The sequence below is a fragment of the Octopus sinensis genome, linkage group LG17 (assembly GCF_006345805.1).
Source record: "Octopus sinensis linkage group LG17, ASM634580v1, whole genome shotgun sequence".
In the NCBI taxonomy this organism is placed as follows: Eukaryota; Metazoa; Mollusca; class Cephalopoda; order Octopoda; family Octopodidae; genus Octopus; species Octopus sinensis.
In genome coordinates, this window is record NC_043013.1 from 2182154 (window position 1) to 2201669 (window position 19516).

A 19516-nucleotide genomic window follows, 5' to 3' on the forward strand; every position below is an offset into this window, starting at 1 on the left:
AAACACTGAAAGTTCATAAAATAAAACTATCAAAAATGTTATTCTTACTTGGGAGCCAATGCAGAGGCCTGCATTAAATGATGTGATGATCCTCAATAAGTGTACCGAAGCCCTCTGTGTCACTGGGAATATCATCTCTCTGCCCATCACTCCTAAGTATTCAAAGCCATACTTGAAACTTGAGTATATGTTCTGAAATTTATACATACACACACATTACAATTGGTAAATTCCTATAATTATGCATTGGCAGCAAGTGGCCTAGTGGTTAGGATGTTGCCCTCAAAATTGCAAGATTATGGTTGCAATTCCCAGACTGGTAACTGCACTGTGTTCTTGAGCAAAACACTTCATTTCACATTGCACCAGTTGAAAATGGAAAACCCTATGACAAACTGATATCCCGTTCAGGATGGTGGGGTGATGTTGGCCTGCCCACCCAGCCAGTGGAATGGCATCATTTGAAGGCTACAACAATGCAAAGTGTATTGTGACCAGTGGTGTGTAACAACATGTGATAGTTTCGTTGGTACAGTAATGTATTGACAGCACAATATCTGTCAGATATAAAATGAGAATATATGACATTATTATATTACGACCAGCAGGTATGGCTGTGTGGTAAGAAACTTGATTCCCAACCACATGGTTCTGGGTTCAGTCCCACTGCATGGTGACTTGGGCAAGTGTCTTCTGCTATAACTATGGACCGACAAAAGCCTTGTGACCGCGTGTGTACCGTTGATGATTTTTTCCTCCATCTTCCCTTCTTTGGATCTTTCCTTCTCCTATATTTCTGACGAAGACCTCCGCTCGAAATGTTAAACCCTCCTTCTTTCCTTCTTTCCTGAGCATCCAATAATACTATACTTGTTCCATGTCCTCACGTTGTTGTGTTTTCTCTTTGTGTTTTCATGTTTGGAATAACTATAAATATATATATGTATATATCTATTTGTATGTCCCTTTGTGTCTGTTTGTCCCCCACTGCCGCTTGACAACCAGTGTCGGTGTGTTTACATTCCTGTAACCTAGTGGTTCGGCAAAAGAGGCTGATAGAATAAGTACTACCCCACCCCCAAAAATGTCCTGGGGTAGATTTGTCCGACAAAGAGCACTTCAAGGCGGTGCCCCAGCATGGCCACAGTCAAATGACTGAAACAAGTAAAAGATAAAAGATGAAAAGTTCAGGTGATGAGTTGGCAGAATTGTTAGCATGCCAGGCAAGATGCTTAGAGGCTGTTCATGTCTTTATGCTCTGAGTTCAAATTCTGCCATAGTTGACTTTGTCTTTCATCCTTTCAGGGTCAGCAAAATAAGCACCAGTTGAGTACTGGGGTCCATGTGATCAAATTAACCCCTTACCCCTAAAATTACTGGCCTTGTACCAAAATGTGAAACTAGTACTTTTCTACCATGTTAGTACAACAATACAGTGTCTGTCATATTAAGGTATGACCATATTAGGTCAATGGTACACATTGTTAACTTAGTGTTTTTATTTTAGTATCTCAGTAGTATAGTGCCTGTCAGACAGAAGGCGGTGAGCTGGCAGAACCGTTAGTACGCCGGGCGAAATGCGTAGCCGTATTTCGTCTGCTGTTACGTTCTGAGTTCAAATTCTGCCGAGGTCGACTTTGCCTTTCATCCTTTTGGGGTCGATAAATTAAGTACCAGTTACGCACTGGAGTCGATATAATCGACTTAATCCGTTTGTCTGTCCTTGTTTGTCCTCTCTGTGTTTAGCCCCTTGTGGGTAGTAAAGAAATAGGCCTGACTGCATACAGTTAATGGTCTTCAGTATTGATTTGTTGTCTCTATTTTAGTACAATGATAATGCAGTGTCTGTTATATTAAGACATGACCATATATGGGCAGTGACCCAATATGAACTCTTCACAGTGTAATGACATGTGAACAAAAGAAACATATTTGAAACATTTTCACATTTTCAACATAATTCATTTGAAACTTTGTCTAGAAAAATGCATTTCCTGATAAATTAAACAGTTTATTCTTGTATTCTTTAAGCTGTTTCAGTCATTTGACTGGGGGCATGCTGGAGCACTGCCTTTAGTTGAACAAATCGACCCAGGACTTATTTTTTGTAAGCCTAATACTTATCCTACCTGCTTCTTTTGCTGAACCACTTAGTTACAAGGATGTAAACACACCAATATCGGTTGTCAAGAGATGGTGGGGGGGGACAAAAGGACACACACACACACACATGCACGCGCGCGCACACACACACACACATATATACTCTTTTACTCTTTTACATGTTTCAGTCATTTGACTGTGGCTATGCTGGAGCACTGCCTTTAGTCGAGCAAATCGACCCCAGGACTTATTCTTTGTAAGCCTAGTACTTATTCTATCAGTCTCTTTTGCCAAACCGCTAAGTTATGGGGATGTAAACACACCAGCGTCGGTTGTCAAGCGATGTTGGGGGGACAAACACAGACACACTAACATATACACACACACTTACATATACATACATATATACGACAGGCTTCTTTCAGTTTTCGTCTACCAAATCCACTCACAAGGCTTTGGTTGGCCCGAAGCTATAGTAGAAGACACTTGCCCAAAGTTCCACGCAGTGAGGCTGAACCCAAAATCATGTGGTTGGTAAGCAAGCTACTTACTACACAGCCACTCTTGTGCCTATATATATTTATATGTATATATATATATATATATATATATATATATATATATATATATATATATATATATGACGGGCTTCTTTCAGTTTCTGTTTACCAGATCCAATCACAAGGCTTTGGTCGGCCTGAGGCTATAGTAGCAGATACTTGCCCAAGGTGTAGAAGACACTTGCCACACCGTGGGACTGAACCCAGAACCACTTGGTTGGTAAGCAAGCTACTTACCACACAGCCATGCCTTGGGAATTTGTAATATAGTTCCATAGACCTACCTAGGGTAGGGTGAAATCGTTGGTTAATATTATATTTTTTGTGTTTAATTATGATATTGGAATAAGTACTTTTTGTCTGAACTCTACATATGTACAACATGTGTTGTTGCTGCAATTGTTTAACCTCGCTCAACCTGATGGAACAGACTAAGGATGAAAAGTGTTCTAGTTGTGACTAAGGCATCATTTTTATGTAACTAGAACTGTGTTCTTTTATAAAGACAGTAAAGTATGATTTGAGGAAGTTAAACTGTTATTTCTAGCAGCTTGAATGTTATAGACCTGTTTGTTGGCTCCCAGCTTCATGTTCAATGTCATTCAACAATGATAAAACCATAGCATTTTATTCACTCACTTCAATGAAAATCAAAATCAAAATCAAAATCGATCAACAGCAATGGAAATTGTAGCTGTGATACCAGCACTGGTGGCACATAAGAGAACCATCCGAACGTGGCTGTTGCCAGCGCCGCCCCGACTAGCCTCCGTGCCGGTGGCACGTAAAAAGCACTATCCGATCGTGGCCGTTTGCCAGCCTCGTCTGGCACCTGTATAGGTGGCACGTAAAAAGCACCATCCGATCGTGGCCATTTGCCAGCCTCGTCTGGCACCTGTGTAGGTGGCACGTAAAAAGCACCCACTACACTCACGGAGTGGTTGGCGTTAGGAAGGGCATCCAGCTGTAGAAACACTGCCAGATCAGACTGGAGCCTGGTGCAGCCTACTGGCTTCCCAGACCCCAGTTGAACTGTCCAACCCATGCTAGCATGGAGAACGGACGTTAAACGATGATGATGATGATTCACTGCATAACAAATAGGCTTGTAACATCCTTCACCATATATGACTTTTCATTCATTCATTCACCCCCCCCCCATACACACATACAAGGTTTAAAGGTCTTTTATCATATGCCAATGAGGAAGCTTCTATGAGGTCATCCTGCTAGACATAGCAGCCATATTCACCTCAAGCCCTCACCTTTCCATCTTGAAAATGGAAGTACACATAGGACAATATCGTCTTGAATAAACTCTCCAAGATAAGATGGGATTGAAATAATAAATCTCTGAACGAGATGTAAACAGTAACCGCTCGACAATGTAAAGTATAATAGCCATCTCAATATGGCTAACCACAAAGGGTGGGTGTTACTGTAGCTTTTAGCCCCAGGAGATCATCGTCTCCAGCTGGCTTTAGGCACACTTTCTGTGCCCTTATGGTATTTGCATCTGTGCGTATCACTTAGGTTGACGAGAGAGGGATGACCTCCCTTTGCAAATAGCATAAGCGCACAGAAAGTGTGCCTAAAGCCAGTTGGAGACGATGATCTCCTGGGGCTAAAAGCTACAGTAACACCCACCCTTAGTGGTTAGCCATATTGAGATGGCTAGTATACTTTAAGATGGGATTGTTGTGGTTAAAACTCTTCAATTGATCCCAGGTTTACTGGATCAGAGGACTATCTGAGTGCTAAACAACTTAGTCTTTGCTTGTCCTGTATATTACATGTGATACACAGGACATATTTCTCCAGTCTCTATGTATCATATAAGATACACAAACACAGTTTTTTTTAATCACCAGAGTAACTTGGGACTTATGAAAGGAATGCTTTATATTTCTCAGAACGTATGAAACCAGAGCCTAACTAAGAGTCTGAAAGCAAACATGAACGTTTAAGATAAACTTATAAAAATGCTTTGGGCAGGCAAAGGCCAAAAATAATGACATCAACTGCAAGACAACAATAGCATTCATTGCAATTAAGAACCTCACTTGAATTTCAACTGATTTTCCTTCACTGTTTAAAATATAGTTAAGTTGGACTTTCCAGTAGAAGTTTTGTTGTGGTTCCACCAAAGATTCCGACATCTGTATAAGAATATCTTTGAAATAGCACTGGCACAAAAGAAGACACTGAAGTTTTGTTATCTGTTGGCTGTAGATGTGAGGGTGTATTCCCTGAATTAAGGACTGGCTGAAGACTTCTTCTGACTCAACAACTGATTCTGTTCCTGACAAAAATAACAAAAAATAAAAGTATGTTATTAAAAGGAAAGAACTGTTTCGAATTAATTATCCACAGACAAAGAAAATTCAAGGAATTTGCATGTTTGGCATAGGTGGTGCTTTGGAGGAGGATGGTGGTGGTGGTGGTGGTGATGGTGATGATGCTGAGGAGGAGGAGGAGGATGACGGTGGTGGTGGTGGTGGTGGTGGTGGTGGTGTGATGATGAGGATGATGCTGAGGAGGAGGAGGAGGAGGTGGCGGTGGTGGTGATGGTGATGATGATGATGATGAGGAGGAGGAGGAGGAGGAAGGTGGCGGTGGTGGTGGTGATGATGATGATGATGAGGAGGAGGAGGAGGAGGAGGAGAAGGAGGAGGAGGGTGATAATGATGATGATGATGCTGAGGAGGAGGAGGAGGGGGAGGAGGGGGAAGAGGAGGAAGAGGAGGAGGATAGAAAACAAACCAACCTGATTTTCTACACATCACTTTCTCCCTTTCCAGAATTCTGAGCAGTTTGGACACTCGATCAATCATTGTATTTATTTCTGAAGCATAATTCTGTAAAAGACATCAAATTGAAGTCTGGTTGAATTAACATAATCAACAGGATATTGAACAGAACTAATAGGAAAGTGAATAGAAATAATATTACAAAGAACAGAAGAAATATTGACGATGTTCAGAACATTCTGTTTCACAAACCACAACACATGACAGTCTTATGATGTCCTGCATCCTTTATTTCATCACATGCTCCTTTACTCCTTCACTTGTTTCAGTCATGGCCATGCTGGAGCATCACCTTTAGTCGAACAAATCAACCCCAGGACTTATTCTTTGTAAGCCTAGCACTTATCCTATCGGTCTCTTTTTGCCAAACTGCTAAGTTACGGGGATGTAAACACACCAACATCGGTTGTCAAGCAATGTTGGGGGACAAACACATATATATATATATATATATATATATACATATATACGACGGGCTTCTTTCAGTTTCCGTCTACCAAATCCACTCACAAGACTTTGGTCAACCCGAGGCTATAGTAGAAGACACTTGCCCAAGGTGCCACACAGTGGGACTGAACCCAGAACCATGTGGTAGGTAAGCAAGCTACTTGCCACACAGCCACTCCTGCGCTTATATATATATATATATATATATATATATATATATATATATATTATATACATATATATACATATATAATACGATGGGCTTCTTTCAGTTTCCGTCTACCAAATCCACTCACAAGGCTTTGGTCAGCCCGAGGCTATAGTAGAAGACACTTGCCCAAGGTGCCACGCAGTGGGACTGAACCCAGAACCATGTGGTTGGTAAGCAAGCTACTTACCACACAGCCACTGTTGTATTATTATGGCCAATATACCCTGTTTCACCATTCACAGTACAATACTCTGTTATAATGTTCAACATCAAACCAAGTGAAATTGTAGTTGTAGCCAGCATCGGTGACACATAAAAGATACCCATGCCAGTGACATGTAGAAGGTGCCCATGTGGGTGACACATAAAAGTAGCTTGTGCCAGCGACACGTGAAAGGCGCCCATGCTGGTGACATGTAAAAGGTGTCTGCACCAGTGATACGTAACAGGCACCCATGCTGGTGACACTTAAAAGCCAGCCACTACAACTCTTGGAGTGGTCATTCAGCCATAGAAACCAAGCCAAACCAAACTGGAGCCTGGTACAGCTCTCCAACTTACCAGTTCTAGTCAAACTGTCTAATCCATACTAACATGGAAAATGGACATTAAAAGATGATGATGATGATGATGATAATAACATACTCTACATCACAACTTCTACAACTGGTATATGCAATATACACTGTCCATAACACACTATTACCCATAATACACCTGTACTGCAATGAAAGAATGTCTGACAACCAGCATGTAGGTTACAGGTTCACATCTTGACATCAACCACTACACTGTATCCATGGCCAAGACACTTAGCTTTCAGGGACACAGTTTGTCTAAATGCTAATTCAACTCAATCAAGTCAATGATGGAACCTTTATGTGGTTACTTGACCTTGTAGAAACAGCAACCATGTCTTCCCCAATCACATTTTCCTGTCTTCAAAAAGGAAGAACACAGCTCCCATGACTTTCGGAAACATTTTTTCACGCTCAGAGTTGCTGAAGCATGGAATAAACTGCCTGCGTCAGTTGTTGACTGCCATGACACTGCATCCTTTAAGGCCCTCATGCTTTCCGAAATCCGCCGAAACTACCCCTGATTATATATAGACTTTAGATGAGTTGTAGTGCACCTGAGCACTGTACACAATTATTATTATTATTATTATAAGACAATGGGAGTCTAATATTAAAAGAACAAAATGGAATGGTCATGTGTGGAATGCATTTGTTGATAGAGGTTTGCTTAATTAAAGCTGACTTGCGATTAAAAAACAACAACTCAATAAAACTGACAACTTAGGGATATTTACTTTCAGTTCTATTTTATAAATATTCCATGAAAATTAAGATTTCAATTTAATAATTACAAATCTTGTTGAAGACGATATATGAGTGTTCGGCTTTTTCTGGACAACCTGTACAGATGATTTGTTTATAGAGATCAAAGGAAAGTGTTGTACATTAGCTCACTCCCTCCATCAAATCGACATTACCTGAACAGGTGCACGGTGTACCACACATCAGGTGTTGAAGTGATTACAGAGCAACGTGAGATGAAGTGTTTTGCTCAACAATACAATGCACCACCAAGTCTATCTTTAAACCATTACCCTGAAGTGACTTATATATATATATAAAGGAATTGTTATTGTGTATATATATATATATAAATATATATATCAGAAAATGTATATAAGTCAAAGCAATTTGTTGGCCTCACGGAGTGGTTGGCGTTAGGAAGGGCATCCAGCTGTAGAAACATTGCCAGATTAGACTGGAGCCTGGTGCAGCCTTCTGGCTTCCCAGAACCCTGGTCGAACCGTCCAACCCATGCTAGCATGGAGAACGGACGTTAAACGATGATGATGATGATGATGGTATTCAACTGATGTGCCAGTGAATTGGGTGTTTAACACACCCCTTTAAAGGAACTCTTTTCGTCAGTTTGTTACTTTATATAATGATATATATATATATATATAATATATATATATATATATATATGCATATATATATATATATATGTATATGTATATATATATTATATATATATATATATATATATATATATATATATATACATATATATATATATGTATATATATATAATATATATATATATATATATATACGATGACTTCTTTCAGTTTCTGTCTACCAAATCCACTCACAAGGCTTTGGTTGGCCCAAGGATATAATAGAAGACACCTGCCTAAGGTGCCACACAGTAGAACCGAACCCAGAACCATGTGATTGGGAAGCAAGCTACTTACCACACAGTCACTCCTGTGCCTACATAGTTTAGAATGTGAGAAAAAATTGTTGATGTTATAGATACATCGTCATAGCCTATATATTCTCATAGTGAAAAAATGAGGATAAAATACCTAGGGACATGAAAACCAATAGCAACATTGTTACTAGCATACTTAGTATTGGGTACAACAAAATTTTAAATAATTATAATTAATTACTATCTTAGTGAGAAGAAAGAATTGTTAGCATAATGATCAATTCTGAGCAAAAAGGCAGTGAAGACAATCCTGAAATCAAATTTAAAATAGAATGCTGTGATTAAACTTATAAAACTCTGCTAATTATTACCTTCAAGGCTTCTTGTGATGTTGAAAGGTCTTTCAATATTCCATCCATCTGTTTAAAAAAATTCAGTTTGGCAATGAGTGAAACCAGCTGAGGTGGCATCTTAATGATCCAAGAAAGCTCTTGATAAATTTCTGTCAACTTTGTTACATCAGAACTGCACAAATAATGAGCTTTTGGGGAATTATAAACATCGTAATGGGCTGATTTTTCCTCAAATTTTTGTGTGCCTGAAAATTTAAACATAAGAATAAATCATCATCATCATGATCATCATCATCATGTAGCGTCTGCTTTCCATGCTGGCATGGGTTAGACAGTTTGAGTGGAACTAGGAAGCCAGGGAACTGCACCAGGATCCATTATGATTTGGCAGGGTTTCTACAGTTAGATGCTCTTCCTAATGCCAACCAATCTAAGAGTGCAATGGGTGTTTTTACATGCCACCAGCACAGGTGCTTTTATGTGTCACTGACACAGGTTCCAGTTATGTGACACCAAGGCACAGGCATGGTGGTTCAGTCCTACAATACAACACCTTGAGCAAGTGTTGTTTACTGCAGCCTTAGGCTAACCCTTTAGCATTTAAACCAACCATATCCAGCCAAAACTTTCCATTTGTTTTATGTTCAAAGAGACCAGATCCAGGCTCTCACACCTACCCCACAATGTTATTGTACATTAAACAATCACATCATTGAAATCTCAAGGATAATGCATAATTAATTCAAAACAATGTGAATAAATTAACATTACATTTGGTAAAATAACCTGAACACTTAGGGTTAAAATAACATTTATTTCCGATGGGTTCATTGCAGTACTAAGTGGAGTACAAGCTAATTCCTTCATATTAACTCAGCCAACAGCAATTATCAAATTAGATATTAGAAAATCTTGTACAGTTGTTAAGCTAAAGGAAAACTACTCATTTCAGTCATTCGACTGTGGCCATGCTGGGGCACTGCTTCGAAGAATTTTTAGTTGACTGTATCAATCCCAGTACTTATTTTAAAATGTTCTGAAAGTCTGGTACTTATTCTATCAGTCTCTTTTGCCAAACCACTAAGTTAGGGGGATGTAAACACACCAGCACTGGTTGTCAAACAGTGAGAGAGAGACACAAAGACACACACACACAAACACACAATGGGCTTCTTTCAGTTTCCATCTACCACAAAGCTTTGGGATAAAGTAGAAGACACTTATCCAAGATGCCACAAAGTAGGACTGAACTCTGAACCATGTGATTGGGAAGCAAGCTTCTTACTACACAACCACAGCCATTATATTTATGTAATACGAGCAAAAGGCCCCCCCCCCGTCCAATGGACGGTGCTGAGTTGTCAAACATTTAAGCCAAATTTTCTCAAAACAGCTTGTCCAACAGTCCCATAGGCCTCCCCTTTGAGAAACACCGATTTAATCTAAATTTGAGACACCAGCAAAAGAAGAAATAGAGATAGGCTTTTTTTCCATTCCAAAGAAAAATGATTTTATTCACTTTATCGATTGCATTCTCACCTGGAATCGATTTTTGTAATTTTTTCAAGACTTATACACATCCTGATACTATTGGTATCTACATATCAAATTTGGGCGCAATCGGATGAAGGATGCCCAAGATCCTACAAGACACACACACAGACAGACAGAACGGATTTTATATAATACATTACACAAAATACTATTTATCTTTTTTTTTTTACTCACCATATTGATTGCTGGGATTTGGCGTTTCACAAACGTTTTTGTGACTGATAGCTGTAGTTAACTGATGATACAAAGATTCCTCCAGTGACATCAGCAAAAACTCTAACCATTGATATACAAACCCATCACATGCAACTGGCTGCAAAGACACAAGTCAGTCCTTTAGCATTAAAACTAGCCGTATCAGAGCAAAATATTCCAACTGTTCTATGTTCAAACTGGCCATATCTGGCCTCTCACACCTACTCTACAAAGTCATTGTAAAAATAAGCAACCACTTCATCAAATCTTGAAGCTATATGATAATGCAAAACTGTGAACAAATAAGCATTTAACAAGGTGTTTTATTTCCCACTGCACCAGTTCACTCAGCTGCAGAAATGAGTTGCAACATCATTCATTGGTACCAAGCTGTATCAGCCTTTGCTTTTTCCTTGCATAACATTGGAGGCATGGAGAGTGGGGGCTGGTATGCATGGGCGATTGCTGGTCTTCCATAAACAACCTTGCATGGATTTGTGCCTCGGAGGGTAAGTTTTTAGGTGCAATCCCATGGTCGTTCATGACTAAAGGAGGTTTTTACTTTTGTACCCTTTACATTTGACAAAATAATCTGCTAAAGATTATTTTACTTAAAATAAAGAAGGGTATTCTTGTTATTCTTCAGTAACTGTGAAAAGTTTTCTTAGTCCTGAAACACAGCGAGAACTCACTCATTAAAGGAATATGTTTTACAGATGTATAACTACCTTTTTGTTAATCCTAAACAAACTTAATTTCAAATTCCTTAGTTCAGAACTGAATGATTAATATTTATTATTAATTACTTAATAGTCCTTTATTAAGACTTCTATGAAGCAATGTCCAAAACACCAGGTCAAAACTGGTTTCTTTAGATATTGAGGACCTTCTGAACAATCCTTGCTCTATGGAATACAACAGATTTGTGTATTAATCTTAAACAGCAAACATCATCAATTGATGTTTCAAAAATTTTACATGGATATGGCTTTCATCAAAGGAAAAATAAGTATATAAATAAGATGTTTTTTGGGGTTTTTTTCCCTTTTAGCATACACATTCATACAATCTTTTCTTGCTGTTTAAGGGTTTAATGCAATTATTGTAATTACTCCGATTTCATGAAGGAAACTACCAAATCAGTTGGTAGTAGTACCTAAGGAACTTATAACTGCTACTGGGATTACTCTTACAGAGACCATCCAATGTCTTCACATTTCCCTTACTAAGTCCAGGTATTTTATCATCATCATCATCATCATCATCATTATTATTATTATTATTATTATTATTATTATTATTATCATTATTATTATTATTATTATTATTATTATTATTATTATGTTATTTCACAGATAAAATATGTATTTAAAAATTAATAAATAAATAAATTCATGGATGGATGTTTTTTCACAGCGATAATGCTCTTCCCAGTACATGAGCTGTTCCAGTTAACACAATTTTTTGCACTTCCTGTAGGGACAGTAAGCCTAGTATCATTTTCAAATAGGTTTCAGTACCTATTTTTATCATTCCTAGAGATCCTACAATCACTGGTACTGTAGTCGCCTTGAATCCCACATTTTTTCAATTTCTATTAGCAGGTCTTTATATTTACTAATCCTGTCAAATTCTTTCGCCGCTATATTGTGATCACAGGGAATACTCATGTCAATTAATAAACACATCCTTTTTGTCTGATTTATTATTATCATTATTATTATTATTTTATTATTATTATTATTATTATTATTATTATTATTATCATTATTATTATTATTATTATCATTATTATTATTATTATTATTATCATTATTATTATTATTATTATCATTATCATTATTATTGAGGATGCCAAGCTGGCAGAATTGTTAGCATGCTGGGCAAAATGCTTAGTAACATTTCATCTGTGTGTACATTCTGAGTTCAAATTCTGCTGAGGTCAACTATGTCTTTCATCCTTTCAATGTTGATAAATTATGTAGCAGTGGAGTACTACGGTTGATGTACGACTTTATCCCTCCACCAAAATTTCAAGCCTCCTATCTATAGTAGAAAACATCATTATTATTATTATCATTATTATTATTATTATTATTATTATTATTATTATTATTATATTATTATTGAGGATGCCAAGCTGGCAGAATTGTTAGCATGCTGGGCAAAATGCTTAGTAACATTTCATCTGTGTGTACATTCTGAGTTCAAATTCTGCTGAGGTCAACTATGTCTTTCATCCTTTCAATGTTGATAAATTATGTAGCAGTGGAGTACTACGGTTGATGTACGACTTTATCCCTCCACCAAAATTTCAAGCCTCCTATCTATAGTAGAAAACATCATTATTATTATTATCATTATTATTATTATTATTATTATTATTATTATTATTATTATTATTATTATTGAGTGAGAGAGCAGTTCATGCCATCAAAGTGACACTGGGGTAAAATATACGAAGCCCAATATACCCATCATGACTACCCGTCTGATAAGGGTACACCAGGCACATGCATCACAACCATATGTGCGCGACATGGTGATCTCATATCAAGATAAACAGCACATGACCTTGCAGGTGGGGCCCAGTTAGAATTTTCTTCAGGTTGAGTAGCTCATCCCGCTCAAAAGGTCCCTGAATAAGGGTTGTTTAAGGATGTTGAAAGAACCACCCATGTTTCCAGAGGTGAATTATTCAAACCCCAAAGAATCCCTCTCAACAAATGGCTATGATGCTCCCCCACTACTTCTGCTCGTGATCAGAGATGCACATATCGTCAGCCACTAAGGGACATGCTCAACTGGTTAAGGTCAAACAATTGACAAGCAAATCTGTGGTATTGAGCAGAATATTTGCTGTAGCCCATCTTTTATTATTGGTTTGACCTCTTAAATCCTGCAACCTCAAGATCTAACCATTGAAAAAAGGTGATAAAATAAAAATTGGCTTCTAAGGGAAGCCTGTATATAAACATAATCTGGTATTCTTATTCCACACATGCATTAATCTCTTGTCAATGCTGGAACAAAGCATAAAACATAAAATAATACAATGCAATGCTTCCAACAAGGCTTTTATTGTCATTTCACATAATATACACTAATGTCGGAAAATTCGGATCTTTTCGGTTTGAACGGCAGTTTTTTCTAGCGGTGTCATATGAAATTGTCACCCATAATTATGACCCTAGTATTGATCTATTGCATTTCAATCTGTTTTAGGGTTAGGGTTAGTTAGGGTTAGGGTTGGGGAGAAGGGTATCTTTTTTTCTTCACAAATGTAAATATACCCAATCTGTTTCTTAAACGAAGGACATATTCATACGGCACAGAATGTTTTTTTACCTCAATAGATGTCAGTGATTGGTTGAAATTGCAGAAATTGAAGAAAAAACAACAACAAATATCTTACAAACTATAGAATTTTCTCAATAAAGCCAAGAGAAAAAGAGGTTTTATAAACACATTCTACCAATCTACGAAGTTTAAAATTTTTTAGTTACCTAGAAATTATGTTAAAAACTGTTGTTCAAACCGAAAAGATCCGAAAATTCAATATGTGCCAGAGCAGGGTAGTTCTTGAATCATAGAGGCTGCCAGATTAAGAGAGGAGTTGGACCATAGAAGTTGATAGACCTTAGGGGTCATTGGACAATGGGAGTTGCTAAAGCAGGAGAGCTGCTGGATTATGGCATGCTAAATTTAAAAGGCCCAATATGCGATAAAGAAGCGAGATAACTTCCAGTGTGTGCTATACCTTGTGAAGCTGCATGTAATCATAGTTTCCAGCCAAAACTCCTCCAATGTAACAAGTCTTCTTTTCATCTTTTGTTTCTATAAATTGAAGGTCTTCAATATTTGAGAGAATCTTCTTTAAATACATAGTTAAGACAGTGAGGTCGTTGGCTTTAAATAGAAAACAAAACAGAATAAATGGTTAATACTTGAAGACTAAAGAATGAAGTGCCTAAGACTTGAGATTAATAACCTCATAGTTTATGCACCTCTGTTGGTATTTTAAATAACATTTATTGATCGTTTTTCAACAAGTTTTAAATATACAGATACTTTCAGTCAGGGATTGAGTTCATTTTTAACATAAGGCTCTTATCTATTTATGCATTCAACCTGTAGGGGTTTACATTCAAGAAGGTAAATAATGTTGGTGGTGGTAGTGGTGGTGGTGATGATGATGATGATGATGACGAGGAGGAGGAGGAGGAGGAGGAAGTTGATGACAACTAAAATGACAATGGTGATTAAGGTGATGATAATGGTAGTGGTGGTGTGATGATGATGATGATGAGGAGGAGGAGGAGGAGGAGGAGGAGGAGGGGGATGTTGATGACAACTAAAATGACAGATGATGATGATGATGATGAGGAGGAGAGGAGGAAGTTGATGACAACTAAAATGACAATGGTGATTAAGGTGATGATATGGTAGTGGTGGTGATGATGATGATGATGATGATGATGATGATGATGAGAGGAGGAGGAGGAGGAGGAGGAAGTTGATGACAACTAAAATGACAATGATGATGATGATGATGAGGAGGAGGAGGAGGAAGTTGATGACACTAAAATGACAATGATGATAATGGTGGTGGTGGTGGTGATGATGATTGTGCTCATGATGATGTTGAAAGCTGTTCAAACAAAAGAGGAATAATCAAAATGGTTACAACACAATTATTCAAAAGCTTCACCGGATGGAATCACTAGAACTGTTCCATTAAAGGATGTTGCACCATCAATTTGTGGAAGCGCAGTCAGAATAGAATGAAATAGTCACGCCAGGATACAGCAGGTTTTACACTAATAGGTGCAGGTGTGGGTGTGAGGTAAGAAACATGCCTCCCAAATACATGGTTCCAGGTTCACTCCCACTGCATGGCACCTTGGGCAATTGTCTTCTACAACAGCCTGGGACCGACCAAAACCTTGTGAGTGGAAACTGAACGAAGCCAATCGTTTATGTGTGTGTGTGTGTCTGTGTATGTGTGCATGCTTGTGTTTATCCCCCACCACTGCTTGGCAACTGGTATTGGTGTCTTCACACCTCCATAACTTAGCAGTTTGGCAAAAAGAGCCTGACAGGAAAAGTACAGTGGGAGTGAACCCAGAACCATGTAGCTGGGAGGCATGTTTCCTACTACACTGCTACACCTGCACCTGTTGGTATAAGACCTGACATACCCTAGTATCAAAAAATAAGTACTGAGGCCAATTCGTTAATACTTGAAGACTAAAGAATGAAGTGCCTAAGACTTGAGATTAATAACCTCATAGTTTATGCACCTCTGTTGGTATTTTAAATAACATTTATTGATCGTTTTTCAACAAGTTTTAAATATACAGATACTTTCAGTCAGGGATTGAGTTCATTTTTAACATAAGGCTCTTATCTATTTATGCATTCAACCTGTAGGGGTTTACATTCAAGAATGTAAATAATGTTGGTGGTGGTAGTGGTGGTGGTGATGATGATGATGATGATGATGACGAGGAGGAGGAGGAGGAGGAGGAAGTTGATGACAACTAAAATGACAATGGTGATTAAGGTGATGATAATGGTAGTGGTGGTGGTGATGATGATGATGATGATGATGAGGAGGAGGAGGAGGAGGAGGAGGGGGATGTTGATGACAACTAAAATGACAGATGATGATGATGATGATGAGGAGGAGGAGGGGGAAGTTGATGACAACTAAAATGACAATGGTGATTAAGGTGATGATAATGGTAGTGGTGGTGATGATGATGATGATGATGATGATGATGATGATGAGGAGGAGGAGGAGGAGGAGGAGGGGAAGTTGATGACAACTAAAATGACAGATGATGATGATGATGATGAGGAGGAGGAGGAGGAAGTTGATGACAACTAAAATGACAATGATGATAATGGTGGTGGTGGTGGTGGTGATGATGATTGTGCTCATGATGATGTTGAAAGCTGTTCAAACAAAAGAGGAATAATCAAAATGGTTACAACACAATTATTCAAAAGCTTCACCGGATGGAATCACTAGAACTGTTCCATTAAAGGATGTTGCACCATCAATTTGTGGAAGCGCAGTCAGAATAGAATGAAATAGTCACGCCAGGATACAGCAGGTTTTACACTAATAGGTGCAGGTGTGGGTGTGAGGTAAGAAACATGCCTCCCAAATACATGGTTCCAGTTCACTCCCACTGCATGGCACCTTGGGCAATTGTCTTCTACAACAGCCTGGGACCGACCAAAACCTTGTGAGTGGAAACTGAACGAAGCCAATCGTTTATGTGTGTGTGTGTGTCTGTGTATGTGTGCATGCTTGTGTTTATCCCCCACCACTGCTTGGCAACTGGTATTGGTGTCTTCACACCTCCATAACTTAGCAGTTTGGCAAAAAGAGCCTGACAGGAAAAGTACAGTGGGAGTGAACCCAGAACCATGTAGCTGGGAGGCATGTTTCCTACTACACTGCTACACTGCACCTGTTGGTATAAGACCTGACATACCCTAGTATCAAAAAATAAGTACTGAGGCCAATTCGTTGGACTAAAAATTCTTCAAAGTTATCTGCCAGCATGGCCACAGTCTAATGTAACAAGTAAAAAATAAATATTGGGCCCTTGGGTGTTTTTAACAGACTCCACTCTACTGCAATCATTTGTCAGGTCTCCGGTTCCTTTTCCTCAGCACCTCCTCCCACGAGTCTTAGAGATTCTTACTTCCCCCACCCTCAAAAAAACAATCCTTCAGGATCTTTTCGGTTTGAGCGGCAGTTTTTTCTAGCGGTGTCATATGAAATTGTCACCCATAATTATGACCCTAGTATCGATCTATTGCATTTTGATCTGTTTTAGGGTTAGGGTTAGGGGTGTGAGGAAGGGTATCTTTTTTTCTTCACAAATGTAAATAAACCCAATCTGTTTCTTAAACGAGGGACATATTCATATGGCACAGAATGCTTTTTACCTCAATAGACGTAATTGATTGGTTGAAATTGCAGAAAAAAAAACAACAAATATCTTACAAACTATAGAATTTTCTCAATAAAGCCAAGAGAAAAAGATGTTTTATAAACACATTCTACCAGTATACAAAGTTTAAAACTTTTTAGTTACCTAGAAATTATGTTAAAAACTGCCGTTCAAACCGAAAAGATCTATCCTTCCTCCTCTGGCTAATCAATATATAGCAAAAAAGATTCAAATATGTTGTTCATACCATTGCATAAAAGTTGAAGAACTTCAACCGAAGAAAGAAAGTAAAACCTTGGACATAACTGTTGGAAGTGGTCAATTTGGCGAAAGAGAGCTTTATGACATTTCTCAAATGTGTATAAGACACTTTCCAAAAATGGTTGGATCCCTGCAGATAAAGAAAATAACATTGACATAAAAATTACAAAACAAAACTAATAAAGACATCATTATCAATTATATTATATTTCTTTTAACTTCTTAGCTTTACATTTTTGGATTTTTCCTGTTGCCATTATTTTACCATACTTTTGGCAGAATTGTTAGCATGCCGGTCAGTATGCTTACCAGTATTTCACCTATCACTACGTTCTGAGTTCAAATTCTGCTGAGGTCAATTTCGCCTTTCATCCTTTCGGGGTCGATTAAATAAGTACCAGTTACACACTGGGGTCGATATAATCGACTTAATCCCTTTCCTCCAAGTTGCTCTGGTGGCAAAAATTTGAAATCAGTATTTTACCATACTTTTACCAAGCTGGCAGAATCGTTAGCACACCAGGCAAAATGCTTAGTGGCATTTCGTCCGTCCTTACGTTCTGAGTTCAAATTCTGCCAAGGTCAATTTTGCCTTTCATCCTTTCGGGGTCAATAAAATAAGTACCAGTTGAGCACTCGGGTCATTATAATTGACTAGTCCCCCCCTCCAAAATTTCAGGCCTTGTGACTATAGTAGAAAGGATTATTTTACCATACTTTAGCATAAAAGGGGTTGCGTGGTAAGATGTTTTGGGTTCAGTCTCACTGCATGGTACCTTGAGTAAATGTGTGGCTGTGTGGTAAGTAGATTGCTTACCAACCGCATGGTTCTGGGTTCAGTCCCACTGCGTGGCACCTTGGGCAAGTGTCTTCTACTATAGCCTCGGGCCGACCAAAGCCTTGTGAGTGGATTTGGTAGACGGAAACTGAAAGAAGCTCGTTGTATATATGTATATATATATATGTGTGTGTGTATGTTTGTGTGTCTGTGTTTGTCTCCCTAGCATTGCTTGACAACCGATGCTGGTGTGTTTATGTCCGCGTCACTTAGCGGTTCGGCAAAAGAGACCGATAGAATAAGTACTGGGCTTACAACGAATAAGTCAATTTGCTCGATTAAAGGCGGTGCTCCAGCATGGCCACAGTCAAATGACTGAAACAAGTAAAAGAGTAAAGAGTTGTAGCTCAGGGTCAACCAAAGCCTTGTGAGTGGATTTGGTAGATGGAAAATGAGTGTATATGAATATATATGTGTGTGTACTTCAAAGATTGTTGGTTATAGTTAGTCAAGAGAGTGATCATTGGTTTCACACCTATAAGGTTTTTAGTTTATAGGTTCTTAGTTCTGTATGGAATTTCCACCTCCACTTTATTTACATATGGAATAGGGCCATTTACCTGAAGAGATTAGTGTTCTGACTGTTCCCCTGCTAATTAGAACTTCAGTCTTTGCTAAGTTAACTTTTAAACCCTTTGATTCTCGGTTTTGTTTTCATACTTGGAATTTTAATTCTAATTCTTCTACACTTTCAGTTACACACACACACACACACACACACACACACACACACACACACACACACAAATGGCTTCTTTCAGTTTCTTTCCATAGCAATTATGGGAATTAATTTAAGTGATTATCATATTAAAGAAATTTTAAAAACTTACAAATGAAACTTTTTTTCATTCTTAAATGGTATCAAAAGATTTTGATAAAACATTATAAAATTCTTCATTATCAGTTAAAGAATTAATGGACCTTATTCTTTAACTGCTAATTATTTTAATTGTGGTGTTTGTTGTTCTAAGT

At 38.1% G+C, this 19516-nt stretch overlaps 1 protein-coding gene across 1 annotated transcript in view; it reads right to left on the minus strand.

Moving 5' to 3' along the window:
- The window catches only part of LOC115221005 (dynein beta chain, ciliary-like), a 198543-nt gene that overhangs the window by 145084 nt on the left and 33943 nt on the right, over nt 1-19516 (minus strand). Inside the window, exons 13-19 of the mRNA XM_036510277.1 lie at nt 17693-17836; nt 14232-14380; nt 10451-10589; nt 8741-8967; nt 5431-5521; nt 4727-4965; nt 49-192 (exon numbers count right to left, since the gene is read on the minus strand). Coding sequence (XP_036366170.1) covers nt 49-192; nt 4727-4965; nt 5431-5521; nt 8741-8967; nt 10451-10589; nt 14232-14380; nt 17693-17836 — 1133 coding nt within the window. The remainder of the gene's footprint in view (nt 1-48; nt 193-4726; nt 4966-5430; nt 5522-8740; nt 8968-10450; nt 10590-14231; nt 14381-17692; nt 17837-19516) is intronic.